The sequence below is a fragment of the Pipistrellus hanaki genome (genome assembly GCF_964339955.1).
Source record: "Pipistrellus hanaki genome assembly, chromosome: 12".
Taxonomy (NCBI): Eukaryota; Metazoa; Chordata; class Mammalia; order Chiroptera; family Vespertilionidae; genus Pipistrellus; species Pipistrellus hanaki.
In genome coordinates this window covers 45,134,609-45,152,708 of record NC_140514.1, presented here as the reverse complement: position 1 = coordinate 45,152,708, position 18,100 = coordinate 45,134,609, and the positions used below count along the sequence as shown (strand labels likewise).

Below are 18,100 nucleotides of genomic sequence, written 5' to 3'. Positions count from 1 at the left end.
TTTGAGAGCCATTTTTTTAAACTTAAACTTCTTCTAATGCCACTTTTTCAAAATAGACTTGCCCAAGCCATGGTATTTAGTGGAAGAGCCACACTCAAGGGGCCAAAGAGATGCATGTGGCTCACGAGCCATGGTTTGCCGACCACTGGTCTAGAGTAGACCACTGACATACTAGGTTTTATGGTGCTTTCTCTTAATAACTCTTAACCAAGTTAGAAGATGTTGAGCACCGGAGGCCAGGAGCAAAGACAAAAGAAGCCCAGCTTACCCTGTTCCTTACTCCCAGGTGACTATTTGTCTCCTCTTCCTGCCTTTCCAGACAGACGTCAGCAGCATTCTGGCTAGTTCTAATTCTTTCATCTGTGTGTATTCTTGGACTCTGTTTCATCAGAGTCAGTCATCTGTTTCCTCTGTGGGAGTTCCTAAAGGCTTCCATTTTCATAAGTTCATGTTTGCAAAATTACAATGTACATTTCAAACATCAAAATCCAGAAGGCCATACATAACCCATGAGCTGAATTGCTTGATGAAAGATGAAAAAGCACTGCCTAGAAAAAGGGGGGAAAAACTCCTCTAAATTCCATTCACGATGACTGCCCTGAGAGCAACAGGGGACATCCATCTGCGCTTGTCTAGACACAAATCTCTTTCCCAAAGAAAAGAAAATGCTTGCTTGGAAAGTTTGCTTAGATTTTAAAACAAGCATTTCAAAAATAACCACAAAAGGATTATTAAGTTACGAAGAAAGGATGCCACCTTTAATTCTGAAACTTAAGGGAGGAATAAAGAACTGAACATGCCTTATTTAATTTACAGTGTTTCTGGAAACCAAGCTTGATAAATAGAGTTAAATCTGGCATCATTGAGGTTTAAAGGACTATGATGTAATAAAAATAATTGATAAAATGGATTGTACATAATTTTAAAGTTTCTGATTTTGATCATTTCAACTTGTAGTTTTTAAAAAAGATACAATCATCCCGATAAGGTATCATCACTCTGTTGGATATGTTTTTAATTTATATTAATAAACACTTAAGCTTCAACTCTAATCAGAGATAGAAAAAATGAAAAGGTGGTCTTAAATGTCAGGGGGTTAAAATTTAGTTAGGAAGCAATTCATACATCACACACATACCCTAGACACAAAGGTAGACAGAACACAGATACTTACATAAAGACAAACAAAAGGCCAAAGAGCTTGCAAGACAGGTATATAGTTGGTGGGTAATGGGTATATAGTTGGGTAATGGGAGACACAGATAATAAGAGCAAAGGGGGCCCTAAGGGGCCCATAGGGTTGGTCGATATGGTTAGAGAGAAAACTTCACAGACAAGGACAAAACCAGCCATTGCTAAAGAACAAGTAAAATACAGGGACAAAAGCCAGGAGGGGAGGCTATTTTGGGATTATTTTGACCAGAATAAACAGAGGTTCTCTGGTTCTTAAGTCCATCTGTTACACCAGGTCTTCCAGCTACAAGCAAAGCTTCTTCCCCTAATCAAACTATTTCTGGAATACACCAGTGATGTGCCACGTGCTCCCTAATAAGTAACTGTCAGCATATCCTCCCCTTCTTTGATCCAAGCACCTGCCACTGATCTGGCAGATATTCTAGTCAAGGGAACTTACTCCTGCCTCTTTTGTGCACAATTAATACATTCTAGCTACCAATGCCAGTGGACACCAGTGCAGGTGACCAGTGGATATTGAAATACATAGGTCCTTCCTCCGTGCACTGCCACTACCATGAATGCTAGTTCCTGGGGCTTTGGAAGTGAGGAAGAAGTGGCACGTCCTTTGCAGTCCCCAGAATTCTGAATCCCTGATGTGACTCATGCAGAACTAGAGATTCATGGTCTTCCTTTTAGTTTTACTTTGACAACCAGGCACTAGGAAAGTGATTTTTCTGCCACTGTGTTGTTCTAAACTACAGATATATAAACATAGAACTGTGAGCCTTCCTATGCCCACCCAATCCCACCTCCACTTCCATATGAGAGGTTTATTATCAGGCTAAAATTGTGTCTTACTTTCTCTTATTAAGTTGTATGTTCTCAAGTGGTTCTTCAACCGCTCAATGCTGAAAAGAGCTTGCCATGTCTTTATTCTAGCAGAACATACTATTTACAAATAAGCAAAGTAGAGAAAATATTCTCATGTTTCTTCATGGCCAGGGCTTTCTGACTGGTAATCTGGTTCAAAAGATGACTCAATAATAAGTCCTATGACAGTAAAATAAAACTGCAAATCTCCAGGTTATCTCCTGCACAGAAATGTGTTCACATGTCAAAAGGGGATAAAACCTGAAGTCATTCATTTATATTCCAAAGGGTTGTATAAATATGGGGACATTTCCTGGAGGGGGTTTATTATGCTAAAGAGTAAAGGTGCCTGGCTGGTGTTGCTAAGTGGTTGAGCATTGACTTATGAACCAGGTGAACCAGGAGGTCACGGGTTCAATTCCTGGTCAGGGCACATGCCCGGGTTTCAGACTGGACCCCCAGTAGGGAACATGCAGTCGATCAATGATTCTCTCTCATTGATGTTTCTATCTCTCTACCTCCTCTTCTCCAAAATCAGTAAAAATGTATATTTTTAAAGAGCAGTTTTCTCTTCTCCTCTTAGGAGGGGAAAAGAGACAGTTGAGCATCAATTCCTACCTAAGCTCTCATATTCATAACTCTGTGGCTCCTCTCCTGTAATATAGACCTCCCTTGTATGTGCAAAATTCATCTGCCATCATCATAAGCCTTGCAAAGCAGAATTGAATCATATGACACTGGCAAGGTTACTGTTGTGAAAATCTTTTTCTCTGAGCCAGGAATCTTTCATTTGTTTTAAGGATAAATATAGATATTTAAAACATCAGCCAAATTCCTACAATACCTGGAGTATGTAGATTTCAGTCCTACAGAATGGGCTTTAGGACAAACTACACATTTGCCTATTTAAGGGGGACGCAATTTCCTTCTCATTCCTCCTCAGTCATACATGTCTGACCACCAGGAATATCACAACCACCACCAAGTAAAACATTTCCTCCATATCATAATCCTTTTGATCTTTCAGAGAAAAATACTTTACACCTATAATAAGAGCCATATTAAAATACATATATTAGGATGTCTAGGCTGAATAACCTCAGTCATTAGAGAATCTGTTGAAAATTTTGATTGGGGGAGTAAAGAATTAAGATCAGTTATGGAGAACTGAACTTTGACTGTAATAGGCTTTTTATCTATAATATAGGATGTCTTTTGTCTTCCCAATAAGCTGTCTCTACCCTCTTCTTCTGATATTGATCTTCCTTCAGTCTTCACCCATACATCCAATCACATATATAACAGTTCACCTAAACCTGTCCAATCATAAAACTTAATCTCCCTAGCAACAGAGATCAGTCCAAGTGGAATAAGCATATTCCAAGTGACTAAGCAGATTGCTTCCCTTTATATGTAGAAAGAAAGGGGATGGGGGAATGTCTTCATATTTATCCTGAAATCTTGAGTTATAAACCTAAGGATGGTAGAGGACATACTCTCTGCTGAAATAAAAAATATAATATCCTATTTTTTAATTCAATACATACATATAAAATGCTAATTATATGATAACACTGTTCTAGGCACTGGGCACTTACAGAACCACCTGCCTTTAGGAACTGAATCTAGCTGGGGACCATGTAACTGAAGAGAACATATAAATGTCTAAAGACTGATAAAATGGTCCCTACTGTCTTCATCTGAGACTTGAGCCAGATTTTAAGGGATAAGTTTGAGACACGGTTGTAGAGACAGAAAAAACAGACCATTACAGGAAGGAGAGTAGAAACAGAATGGATATATTTTTCTTGAAGAATAATGAGCACAGCTGTTTAAATGGATCAGATGATTTTTTTACAGAGGATTCATGGGCAACAATTATCCATCTTAAGTGCAGTCACCAAGAAGCCAGTAAACAGTGCCTTTTTTCTGTCTTCCTGTACAGTCTTTCACATATATTCAATAACATTGACCATTCTTGGATGAAAAAACACCAGGCAATACATGAGAAGCTAAGATCCAGAGCATTAACTAATTTGTGTAAGGTCACAATTAGTCGGGAGAACTCAAGGAATTGAGTTCTGAGTCCTAACCTGAATTTGTTCTACTACATTATATTGAAATGTAAATGTACCCCTCCTCATTATTCCCAGTTTGGGAACTTTTTATTTGCTGATTATCTTAAATATAGAAATAGTGGAAGACATCTCTTATTTATATGAAAACTTCTCAGAAGCATAAAAGTAAAAATTATGTAATCTCTACTAAGTGAAAACAGTGAATCTAGAAAGGCTACATACTGTATGATCCCAACTATATGACATTCAAATAAATGGCAAAACTATGGAGACAGTAGAAAGATCTGTGGTTGCCAGGCAGTTGGGAGGGGGAGGAGGATGATTAGATGTAGTACAAAGTTTTTTATGACAGTGAAAAATACATTCTATGATAACAAAGATGGACACATGTTATTACACATAAGTCAAATCCATAGAATATACACAAACGTTAACTCTTAACTATGGACTTCAGATGATTATGATGTATCAATGTAGGTCACTAATTGTGACAATTTACCAACCTTGTAGGGGTTATCAATTATAGGGGAAACTATGCATATGTGCAATCCAGGGGTATATGGGACATATCTGTATCTTCCCTTGAGTTTTTCTGTGAGCATTAAACTGTTCTAAAGTCTTAAAAAAAAAAAAAAAAAAAAAAAAAAAAAAAAAAAAAACAGAAAAAATTATGCCATCTGTTTGGCCCACGTGTTCTCCAAAATAATGAAATTTTAATTTCCTCATTTCAAGTGCTTAATATCAGAATCCTATAAAAATACAGTATTTTTCTTCTTTTTTTTTTTGGCCCCTTTTGAAGAAGAAACTGCCTGATCACGTAAACATTGCCCACAAACTTGCATCAACTATCAAACTTAAAAGTGACATTTCAAGGTAATCTGTTCAGTGAAGAGTGGGCTACTCTCTATATATCTAAATATGATATCACTGAATATATTTTGCCCCCTCCCCAACCTTAGGCAGCAACCTGACTGTAAATGAGATCTGTGAAGATGGGTCTGATTAAGTATTCACTTATTACCAAGCTGTTGACAATTGATTATAATTCAGGTTTTATTGAATAGCACATCAAATATGTAAGCAGGTAATGGGGCTGATGAAAACACAATAAACTTGACTTCCATCAGCCTAATTTAGTTTCATAAAAAAAACTAATAGGTAATTTTTATATAATATTGCCCTAGAATTTTAGCATCCTCATAATCCACAAAATCATTCCTCAAATTTAACTCAGCATTCATATGAACACAAAAAGCACTCTTGAGCAAAACATGGTCTTTACTAAGGAAGTAATATAATGCATGGAAAATAACCAACAGACTGTTTTGTCACTCTTTAGATCTGTTTCTAGCCAGTCAAGCAAGGCAGTCAGGTGGCAAACTATGAGTTTCTCTATAGAGAGCCACCCCTGCATCATCGACAAGTCTAAACGGGTGCTGGCCTGTGTTTACAAACTCCTTTAGCAGCACAGTATGGTCTAGACAGGAGTTTTTGAACATTCTGCCTCTTTTTAGACTTTTTGGTAATATACTCTTATTATATTCCCTTCACCATGCCCTTTGGCCACAACACATGGGCTCCACTCTGTTTTATTTAAACTTGCCCCTATCTGGGGATATTTCTTCCTTTAGGGCAGTTATTTCCAATGGGGTTATCCCCTCCCAAGGATCCATGGCAATATCTAGAGACACTAAGTTGTCACAATTGGGAAAGGAGAAGGGAAGAGGTCCTAGTGGATTAAGGCCAGGGTTGCCTGCCCCCAAGAAAGAAATAGTCAAATCTATAGTACAGAGGTTAAGAACTTTCTGTCTTATATAAGTGTGTGTGTGTGTGTGTGTGTGTGTGTGTGTATAATCTCCTATATAATAAATATATATATAATTTCACATATATACATAATCTCCTATATAATAAGTATATATAATCTCCTATATTATACAATATATATACAATCTCCTATATAATAAGTATATATAATCTCCTATATAATAAATATATATAATCTCCTATATAATAAATATATATATATAATTTCACACACATATATATATATATATATATATATATATATATACTCTCCTATATAATAAAAATCTAATATGCTAAGTGTCCAGTCATCTGGTCATCCATTCAACCAATCGAAGCATAATATGCTAATGATATGCTAAGGCTGCTCAACCAATTGCTATGACATGCACTGACCATCAGTGAGCAGATGCTCCAATCAGTAGTTAGTTTGCTCCTGGGATCCAGCTGATTGGGACTGAGATAGGTCAGACATTCCCTGGAACCTTCCCCTGGACCCTCTATGGCTGGCCAACTTCCCACATCCCTCCCAGCCCTGATTGTGCATCTGTGGGGTCTTTCAGCCTGGTCTGTGCCTTCTCACAATTCAGGAACCCTCAGGGGATGTTGGAGAGCCAGTTTTGCCCCGATCCCATTCAACACAGGAGCTGGCCCCTGGTGGTCAGTGCACTCACAGAGGCGGAGCACCGCTCTCAGCCAGAAGCCTCTCTGCCTCTGTGGTAGTGCTAAGGATGTCCTACTGAAGGCCCACCCATCCTCCAAGGACTCCTGAATTGGTATATATATCCTGTGGTCATCCTCAAACTTTATGTGTCTAGTACAGTGGTCAGCAAAACGCTGCTTGCTAGGACATGCAGCTGTTTGGCTCCTTGAGTGTAGCTCTTCCACAAAATACCACCTGTGGATGCGCATGTACAGTGCAATTGAAACTTCGTGGCCCATGCACAGAAGTCCGTTTTCATCCTGGGAGAGTATGAAGAAGTGGCGTTAGAACACTCAAGGGGCCAAAGAGCTGCATGTGGCTCTTGAGCCGTGGCTTGCTGACCACTGGTCTAGTACATATTCCAACAATTCTAATGAGCAACCAATGAGTTAACAGCTAGTATTTTTGCTTTCATTTCTTTAACAAATTCTGCCGTTACACATAAAGAACCAATTCTGTTCCTGTTTAAGAAAAATTGGTGACAGTACCAAAATAATTCATATACCTTGCATATTCTAGTTCTAAGCGCAATAACATCCACTTTTCCTTCATATGTATTATATTTCCTACTACATATAACTATCTTGCTCTTCTCATCTGTTCAGTTAAGAACTAAATGTGCACATCAGAATCAGGAAGATGCCTTCAGTTAAGTCCCCAGAGTATTCAATCACTATGAGAGGGCTAGCATGAGAATGTTAAAAGCTCTGAAAATTAACAAATAAAAGCAAAATCTTGATTAGCAACAACAACCCAGAACAAACTGCTCTGTTTCACTGATTTTCTTTTTCAGTTAAAAAAAAAAAATCAAGCAGAAAACTATATACATTTCAAGACATTGGTGAAAATTATGTTAAAATATCTCAATCAACTAAGCACATTGTCCTTGCTTTTAAGTAAAATTTGACTCAATGGGCACTATTCTTTCTGTTCATTAAAGCATCCCAAAATAGAGTAAGAAAAAAAAAAATAACTGTCTCCTGAAAAATGCCTAAAATCTTTGTGTGCATAAAAAAAATTGCATGTAAATTCTGGATCTTTCACCTGCTAGAATTATCATTCCCACCATTCAGGAGCAGGCATGAGCCGAGTCCTCCCTGTCTCTGACAGTCTTTTCCTAGTGACACACCCAAGGGAGCGCTGCCATGTTTCAGCAATGCCATGTGAAGCTGAGACTTTATAACAAATAGAGCAAATGGGCCAGAAACTGAGAGCCACAGGAATGTGAGAGGGGTCCTCTAACGGGTGAGAGAAAAGTCCTTAAATTGGAAAGCTATATGCCTATTTCTTAAATCTTCCAAGTGAAGAAAGAAATACTATTATGGCTTGCTGTGTTGCTCTACTGAATGCAAAGGGCAAGCCTATTTGAAAGAAAACAGTGCTGAATTTCAGCTAGTTAAGATGCAAGTAGATTTTATCCTTATTGTTATCATTATTATTTCTAAGTCTAAATCTGTGAGGATTCTCAAAAGCAACAATCTCTGGATATGCTCTTTTTTGTGTGACATTACACTATATCGATTTTGCTTATGTTTCTAAGAGTTCATCTCTTTTTTTCTTGGTATTCCAGAATAATAAATACCTACAGAAAACTTTGTAAATAATGTTTGCCCTGTAGAAAGAAGCATATTTGTAACACACAGAACTTGGAACAATGCTATAGCTTTCCTTTTAGAGACACATCTATTTTCCAAAAGCCCCATGGTTCCAAAGTCCATGTACAGACTGTAGGAGCCCCTTCACCTTGGGATTTGAGAGGTCATTCCATACAGGTATGGGACCCAAGCCATTACCTAATCATAACCTCACGTGATACAGATTTATGTTCTCTTTGTGTTCTCTCCTTTCTTGAATTTCTCATTCCCCCCATACATACAAATTCATAAGGCATGAAGAACTTTAGAAATGGACTAAAGCCAAGAGTCACTAGATAAGGGTATCAACTACTAAAAATAGGCCAGTTTTTGACACAACTATTCAAAGTTAGGAGTTGTTCTACTAACACAGTGGAAGTTGTTGTCCATCCTAATGCACCAGAGAGCTATGACAGGCTCGTATAAGTGACTGTGTCTTACCACAGCACTGATTCCCAGGAGGAGGGCATGTAAGGCTTTCCTAGAAGGGCAGGACTCTTATTGAATGCTTAACCCTTTGTCAGAAGCCACTACCTCCTTTCGTAAAGTGCTTCATTGCCAGGAACTACCTAGAGCTTTCATGCTTCCTTCCCACTATGGTTGTCCATAGTCCTTCCTCAAGGTCCTACCTTCTCAAGAAACAGACTAATAAATAGTTTTCAACTTTGAGAGTCCAAGTTGCAATCATATTGCCACTACCTTGTAGCCTCGTAAAACTTTTTCTTCTCTTAACTGATTCAAACTCCCACGTTTGCATATGTAATTGGAAATAAGTTTTTATTATCTGCCTACTGCATTTGTAATTGGAAATAAATTTTTATTATCTGCCTACTTCATAAGATCCTTGCAAGAATCAAATGAGATTATATATGAAAAGTACAAAGTCACATATGCATGCAAAGCAAAAAGAAATCATTATTCTGCTAGAGTTATACAAATTTCAACTCAAGAAACAAAGACAGCAAGCACCCCTTCCATGATCATGCATAATATAGATGCATAAAGGCCTAAAAAGAACACAATGAAACAGATTTATTCAAATATGGACATTAATCACTCATTGACATTTTGGTCGAATCTATTTTCCATGTTTACCTGTCTCAGAGAGCAATTTTGTAGCTTCCAGCACCTTCTCAGTGTAAACACCAGCTTCATAGTTCTCCATTTCAGCATTGATGATGTGTATGACCCGAGCTGCCCTGCCCCTGATGGCCCCTGCAGTCCGGTCCAGAGTGTCCACATCCCCCTCTTGGAGGGCTATCACACATTTGTTCACGTCCTCCAAGATGTGATTTTCTGGGGGGGGAGGAGAGGGAAACATATACACGTTTATATGATCCTACATCACTCAAACCTTTAATAAGCAATCCAAGATTCATCAATTATCACGAACCATCATGTTGCATATCAATATATGCCTGATGACACAAAAATGATATTTAAAGGACAGAGTTTATCATTGCAATAGTGAGCCTCGAGCTTGAGCGGCAGCCTGGGGACTTACAGAATCATACAGACTGTTAGGAGTCATTCCCAGGGCTTTTTTATTCAGTCCATCAAGTTCTCAGGTGATGTTAATGTTTCTGGTTTAGGGACCAAACTTTGAGGAGCATTAACTTAAAGAATATCCCTTTCTTTGTTTCAATGTTTGAGATCTATTGCATGGAAAGGTCTTTTACAATAGAAGTGGTTGTGCAGCTAATACAAAGTTGGCTGGCCAAGCAGGAATATTTCTGGACATGACTGGCTTTGAGCTCATGTTTGTTGGATCATGTTTTTAGTAAGGAGCATTTAGGGGAAACTATAGAATGAACAAGCATCATCCAGTCAGTCTTCTAATGTCATGTCATTCACAAGGTATGTGCAGTGGGGGAACTGATCAGGTGAAGATGGCCACAGAGATCTTCACAATTAAAATACAATCTAGTCTTGTGGCTGATTCCCTCAGGTTAGCAACAAGATCAGTGATCACTTTGTGGCTATTGCTCCAAACAGAGGCAAGCAGGCAGGGTAGGAGGCTTCATGCTCCACTAGCACAGAGAAAACACACAATCTGGTCCCTTATCATTTTGCAAATGTGTAGTTTTGTATTTCCCATCCAATGTGAGGTTTGTAATCATGTCCCTTGTGTATTATTACTTTTTGAAATATGTTTTATTGATTTCAGAAAGGGAATGAGAGAGATAGAAACATCAATGATGAGAATCATTGATTGGCTGCCTCCTGCACACTCCACACTGGAGATAGAGCCCACAACCTGGGCATGTGCCCTGATCAGGAATGGAACCTTCACCTCCTGGTTCATAGGTCGATGCTCAACCCCTGAGCCATGCTGGTCAGGCTGTATATTCTTTAGAAATAGAATACTAAGGAAATGTTCAAAATGTTTAGTATTTATTTTTAGTTTCAGGAAAGAAAATAGCTTAAACTGAAAATACACTCCTACACACTCCTAATAGATTAAATAGAACAAGTTTAATAGTCTTAAATAATCTGGTACCTTTTAAAATTTAAATAATCTGGTAATTTTTTAAAAAAAATTATAACTGCCAGACTCAATGAATAGTTTATAAAGGATTAAAATAAGTGTTTACCACAATGTTTGCCACTTTAAGAAGTTTTTAGAACTAGTTCTAATTTTAAAATTCCTAAAGAAGGAGAAATGAGAGGGCACTTGGCAAACCCCAGTCTCTACCATGGATCTCTCCTACTTTCCTCAAACCATCACTCACAGGGAATATTTGTTCTTATAGAACATTTAACTGCAAAGTATAACTATTTTTCATTGAGGAACATTTGCTTTGACCTCATATAATATGATTTTCTCACTCAACCATTACAAATATCTGGTTTCTACTGTCTCCAGTTATTTAATTTCAAATAGAAATTAGAATAGAAAAATAAATCAAGTGTTTACATTTTAATATTCAGATATCTTAAAGTCACAAGTAGTAGTACTTATGAATGTTGATAATTTTCTAAGTAAAAGAACAAAACAACTTTGAAAATTAGACTTAGAAGTTTTCATTGTGATTACAGAGACTGCTGAAAATCACCCCTTTATAAGATACGAATTTTGAATTATATCATGGAAACCTGCCTTAAAAAGACAACTAAGAAAAGGGTTTACTCAAATACAGGACTTTAAATTCAAAAGTTTGCTTGTGGTAGGCCACTGGCACTGACTGGCTGGATTCCTCCAGACAATTAAAATGCTCCCTGATCCCTTAAGGTGAGAAACAGAGACAGCTGCCCAGTTGCTTTTTTTTTTTTTTTTTTTTTTTTTTTTTTAATAACCTAGCATGAAAAAAGGGTATAGCTCCTGCTTTCCTATGTATAAAGATGGAATTTTTTAAAATATTTTATTGATTTTTTACAGAGAGGAAGGGAGAGGGATAGAGAGTTAGAAACATCGATGAGAGAGAGTCATCGACCAGCTGCCTCCTGCACACCCCCCACTGGGGATGTGCCTGCAACCAAAGTACATGCCCTTGACCGGAATCGAACCCGGGACCCTTTAGTCCGCAAGCTGACGCTCTATCCACGGAGCCAAACCGGTTTCGGCAAAAGATGGAATTTTGGAGCTGAATGCAAACAAGAGTCTATTAATTATAATAAATACTAATCTCTTTGGCATTAATACATTTTAAAAAATTTTAAGCAATCCATTTATGACTCAGTATCTTAAAAGAAAATGATAGTTTTTTTTAAAAAAAACAAAAAACAAAAAAACCATTTCCCAAACTAGAAACTTGCAACTAATTTAATTAGACAAGAAATATGCTTCTGTATATATAACTATGTCTGAAGGAGGCCAGCAGAACTTGAAAATCCATGATATAAAAAGAAACATTTTATGCTAAGTGAAACAAGCCAGTCAGAGAAAGACAAATACCATATGATCTCACTTATATGTGGAACCTAATGAATAAAATAAACTGACAAACAAAATAGAAACAGACATATGGATATGTGAACAGACTAACATCTGTCAGAGGGAGTGGGGAGCGGGGGACTGGATGGAAGAAGGTGAAGGCATTAACCAAAGAACGTATATGCATAACCAGAGTATGCTGACTGACAGAGGGACGTCGGGGAGAGGGCTGGGTGGAGGTGGGAAAAGGGGGTAGTAATAGTGTAAATAAAAGTTTTTTTTAAAAAAAAAGCACATTGCTTTTAATTTGTCAAATCATCAACTAATTTGTGCAATGATAATCAAGTTTAACCATATCACATGAATAAAGTATTGACTCAGTTTTCTGAATAACTTTTTGAAATGTTAAGATAGTTTTCTCATTATTTCCCAACCTTCTCCAGTTAGAGGTGCCCCTTTCATGGAAAAAATAAATTGCAATTCCCTCATAGTAGCAGTTATTCTGTAGATAGGACTATATAAAAATTCCAAAGATATGCCGAAACCGGTTTGGCTCAAAGGATAGAGTGTTGGTCTGCGGACTGAAAGGTCCCAGATTTAATTCCGGTCAAGGGCATATACATTGGTTGCGGGCACATCCCCAGTAGGGGGTGTGCAGAAGGCAGCTGATTGATGTTTCTCTCTCACCAATGTTTCTAGCTCTCTACCCCTCTCCCTTCCTCTCTCTCTCTCTCTCTCTCTCTCTCTCTCTCTCTCTCTCTCTCTATATATATATATATATATATATATATATATATATATATATATATATATATATATTTTAGAAAGAATCTAGAATCTTTAAAAAAAAAAAAAAGGTCCAATCATAAAGAATGGTTTAAATAAACTTGCATGTTATTAATCTAAGTACCAACAATGCATTTTAAAAAGAGCTACACCTGTTTACGTAGACATTTGATTTGAGCACAAGACCATACTTGGTAAATATGAACTACTGGACCCCTTGTAAAAGTTTCTCCCCTCCTACTCCCTACACCCTCTGGCCGTGGGCTCTTAGGTTTGGAAGCACACTGGCCTATCTGCAAGAAGGGCAATGAATTACTTAAAGGCGAAGCCACACAAGACAGTGCCTTCCACACAAGAGGCAATCAGGGAAACAGTAAATAAACTGGTCCATTGAAAAGGGACAATCAAATATATTATTTTGATCCTAAAGAATTCTCAAGAAAAAGAAATCATTAAGAAAGGAGGAATGCTAGTCCAACTAGAAATGGATATAGAAGTGGAAGTAGTGATAGAAAGCAGGTGTATTCCAGAGATGATTACCCTGCCTGGAAACCTGCTCAGATACTTTGAATATTACACCTGGATGTGAAGCGTGGTGTTTAAACATATCATGAAACATTGGACTGCGACAGATTTTGTGATAACCTTCCTTGAGTTTTTGCAACCTATTTCAGAAAAGATATAACTTGGATACAAAAATCAGTGATGACAAAACTACTTGATTGTTAGAAACAATAGCTTTAAGAATTACAAGTTCAAAAACAAACTTTACTGTATGATTTTTTTTTAAAAGGAAAATGGAGTCAAAAAGAAAAGACAAACAAAATAAAGCAAAAGTTTTGGACATTTCTGGGATTAATAGCTTTTTCTGATCTTAGATGCCTGCTATTTTGTGAGCCAACCCCAAGAATTAAACTGTCACATGGTTAGTGCCAAGATGCTCATTTTCAAACACTATTAAAATTGTAGCCTTTGCCCAGTGGGATAAGTTTAAGTGCTCTAACACAGCCATTCCACTTCTTTATGAGCCTCAGCCGCAGCAGAAAATTGGTTTTGCTCCTGTAATGTTAATAGCCAGCATCATTGCACCCCCAACTTGTTGCTTTTCAAGTGGACACATTAAGCGCTCAGGCACACAAGTTCAGGTAGCATGAAACAAAACAAAACACAGAAAACTATAATCCTTTAAACACGAAGATTCTTCTTCTTGTTTAAATAGAGTTTCCTGCCAGGTTAGATATTCCCTTAATAAGAAACTGACACATAAAATGTCATTAATGCCACTGCAAAGGATCTCGTGGGCCACACTTGCAATTTATGGATGCAAATGCTTTGGCTCCAGCTTGGAGAGAGGAGAAGTAGTTTCCCCAACTATTGATCCGTGCCCAGAGCCTGCCAGCAGGAGAGAGTGGGCTGTGTCATTATTTGTCAAGCCCCTCTGTGGCAAGGTGCCTGTCACCTTCAAAGGTGCGCTCCGCCTCTTCATTTTCCCATCATGGCACACTGCGGCGCCTGGACCGCTGGGGCTGGACTGCACGGTGTTATCAGCGGAAGCCAAAGCCTTTTTCTGTGGCTGGGAATAATGAGATGCACAAAGGCATGGCGGGGAGAAAGGTGGCAAAGAGGCCCGGCTGGTGGGAGAAAATTAAGAAATGCTTTCAACTATTGCAAAAGCCTGAGTTGAGACCTGCTCGCCTTGTTTCTCCCCACCCTCGGACATTTTTGAGCGTGCATCTAAAGCAAAAGAGAAGTTGGGAAACTTGACGTTCTGAACTTTTTTGGAAAGGCAGTGCATGGGTGTTTCCTACTTATCTTATAACTAGGAGGGGAGGCAGGGTAAGATTCCCGGGTGGGGGGAGGGGGACACTGGGATTGCTCTGTGAGATCTAAGGCTGATTGTGTGTGGGGGGGGGAGGGACCCCTTCCCCCTTTTGGGGGCCCCTGCAGCCATTCTGTGGAAAACTGCATACCAGAAAGATATTCAGCAGTGTTGCCACCCTTCTGTTCCCCACTGTCCGAATCCTCAAGGCTAGCCAAACAGTTCCTAAGCACCTTATGGGAGGTGCAAATCTTTTATGTTGTTAAGACTCGCCATCAGCAAAGCAAATATCACAAGAATGTCAACATATTGAGTTCTGCATCAACAAAACCCTGGGTACCGGTCTATTTAAATGAATAGATGGTTTGACAAATCATCAAAAATAAAGCGCCTTGGAAATGAAGAACAGGGCAGAGTTCAGAAAGGGACTGGAGAGAGGAATGGGGACACGGGAGGTGAGGAGAAGGGAGCTACAAGGAAAGTTGGGAGCATTGCAGAAAATTCCCCTTCCAGCTTGACTTGTTGAGAACTATACAGCTTCCAAAAGAGGATAATATGAACTTTAATACCTTCTCCACCAGGTTCCCTACCCTCTCAATGACTTTGTTTTCTCAAAGGAAGACTTAGAATACCAATACCTATTTTATAGAACGTTGGCGAGAATTCAAGCAAACAGCAGAGCGTCGGGCAAATTATAGACACTGAGCATGTGTTAGCTTGTTTTTCCCATCTCCTTGTCTTGCCCTCCATGGTTTCAAAGTTGGCTTTTCGATTATCCATCAGATCTATAGATTTCACTCTGCTGCTGTCAGATAAGCTTTACAGAATCCCCCAATAGGAATTCGTTTTCTGTTTCTTCATGCGAAGGGAAGAATGCACCCAGGAAAAGTTCCGAAATAAGATTAGCTTCCCCTAGGAATCTCTCCCACACTGTGGCACTCAGGGGCCCTATCTGCCTTATCCCCACCAGCAGTGCTGTGAGGCCACAAACAAGAATAGCCTGGTCAAGGTTACTGCTGACTGAGTTGACAGATGTAACTCCCACACACCTGTGGGTAGAATCAATTTGAAATTTTCAAGGGTCACTTGGTTATCTGAATACCTCACACTGGAGGCCGCTGTTTGCAGTGACCTCCTCCCCCCACTCCTCCCACAGAGACTCTCCCGACGTGAGTGAACCGAGCCAAATGTGTTTGGAAAAAGGCCCGTTTGCTGGCTGGTTGCCCTGTTTGGCAATGGCGCCGGTGAGTCCCGTTAAAGGTCAAAATGACTGCATGGTGATTCAAAGGAACTAACATCTTCCCCGTCTGGCTGAATTTACAAAGGAGAAAGTTACAATTTCAAGTGATGACTGGTTCTATTTGTTTTCTCTCACTTCCTTACCCAGCCTCGTAGACAAGTGTTCAACGCCTCAATCTCTCCCAAGTGCCTTCTAATGGGTTCCTTCTGTGGCTCATATTTCTTCCTGGCTTATGCCGAACCTGGGTAACTTCAGTTATTGCAAAAATGACCCCCTTAACACAGCCAGATTGGAATAGTGAGGTGGTCTGCAAACTCATAAGTCAATAGAGCCAAATATCAACAGTACAAAGATTGAAATTTCTTTTGAGAGCCAATTTTTTTTTTAACTTAAACTTCTAATGCCACTCTTCAAAATAGACTTGCCCAGGCCATGGTATTTTGTGAAAGAGCCACACTCAAGGGGCCAAAGAACCGCATGTGGCTTGTGAGCCTCAGTTTGCCGACCACGGCAATAGCAGATTGCATATATATATATACACTTACACATAAACCATGGGGATTACCAACCCCAGACTCTTTTGAAGGTGGGTGGTTCAAATGCATCAGAAGTCATCTTGTTTTAATAAGCACCAGGAACTAGAAAGGAACCTAAGTAATCTTTTCAGGCTTTTGATATCTTCTTCAGAAAGTGGGCTCCCCACTCCTGCCCCCAATGCTTTGACTAATATCTTGAAATGATGTGCAGACCAAAGATGCATTTTCAAGAGGGTGTTACTGGCACATTTGCAGAAATGATGGAAAGCCCAGCGGGCCAAGAAGAGCACTTGAAACACAGACCCATGACATTTACAAATGATCCCTTATCTCATCCCGTCCTCCTCCTTCAGCCGCCTTCTAAGGAGTCTGCCCCCGGTTACCTGAGACAGAAAGAAAGTCATCCACCGAGGTGATGTCATCCACGGCCTCCGTAAGCACTCGGACCTGCTTCTCCCACTGGTCTTTGAAGACGTCCATGTTGTCCTGAGCAACTTTGCTCTGCGGCCGGGCAGCCAGTGTGAGAGCCGCATTGATGACCTATTTGTCAGAAACAATCCAGGGACATATGGAAAACCCTGTTCAAATCACCATGTTGTCACTATGGACCATGTAGCTTCTTCAGATAAATGTGTTCTCAGGGTCCAGAAGGACAATCAAAAACATTAATGATGAGGTAGGTTATCATTAGCTTTTGTTTGCTCTGCTTTGCCTCTCTTTGAAGATACAGTAATTAGCATCGGGTTTCAGAAAGTGTTCACTGGACAAGTCCTGTTTACTTATCACAGATGTGGCAGCAACATAACTCTTATCCTACATGAGAAAGCTTATAATTTAGTTGTTGAGACAAGGCAAATAGATAAGGAGGGCTTAAAGAACAGCCCCAAACAAAGAAAACAAAGTCAATATGAGTGGGAAAGACAGTAAGTGCCACAGTGATTCTGAAGAGACAGTAATAGATATTGTGTTGTGGTTGTTGTTTTTTATAAAACTAGGATTTGAAATAGCTCATGGATGTTGTTAGCATGTTCCAGTGCCAGGAAAGAAGACAAGGGAAGGAGTGACATGAGGGCTAGAATGTGGAAGGTCCTAAAAATTAGGTCACCAATGGGCTTTTTAAATACATATTTTATTTTAGAGACAGAGGAAAGAAAAGAGACATTGATTGGCTACCTTCTGCATGCCCTGTAACTGGAGATTGTGCCGGAAACCTGAGTATGTGCCCTGACCAGGAATGGAACCCATGACCTTTTAGTGCATGGAATGACCCTTACCTAAGTGAGTCACACTGGCCAGGGCACTGATAGGCTTTTAAAGTGGATTGAGGCTTACCTGGGGACACAGGCTGTCAATCTGGGTAGCTGCCATTCGCACCAATTTCACCCCTTCCTCATTGTTGGAGATGGAACAGGCCAAATTGGCAACCTGTATTGAAGAAAATTTGAGGGAAAATTATACTGAGAAAGAGGAAAAGGGTCCTGTAGCATTACCTTGCAACTTCCCTGGAGAGGGGCACATCCTTGAGAAATCCTTCACAAAAAACTTAAGAGCACCTTTCGGTATTAAGCCAAATGCTAC

The 18,100-nt window shown here is 39.2% G+C and overlaps 1 protein-coding gene across 2 annotated transcripts in view; it reads right to left on the bottom strand.

Moving 5' to 3' along the window:
• The window catches only part of CTNNA2 (catenin alpha 2), a 1,072,635-nt gene that overhangs the window by 82,421 nt on the left and 972,114 nt on the right, over window positions 1–18,100 (bottom strand). For both annotated transcript variants that reach the window (XM_084900771.1, XM_084900770.1), the window contains exons 10-12: window positions 17,855–17,947; window positions 16,906–17,062; window positions 9,363–9,563 (exon numbers count right to left, since the gene is read on the bottom strand). In XM_084900771.1, coding sequence (XP_084756897.1) covers window positions 9,363–9,563; window positions 16,906–17,062; window positions 17,855–17,947 — 451 coding nt within the window. The remainder of the gene's footprint in view (window positions 1–9,362; window positions 9,564–16,905; window positions 17,063–17,854; window positions 17,948–18,100) is intronic.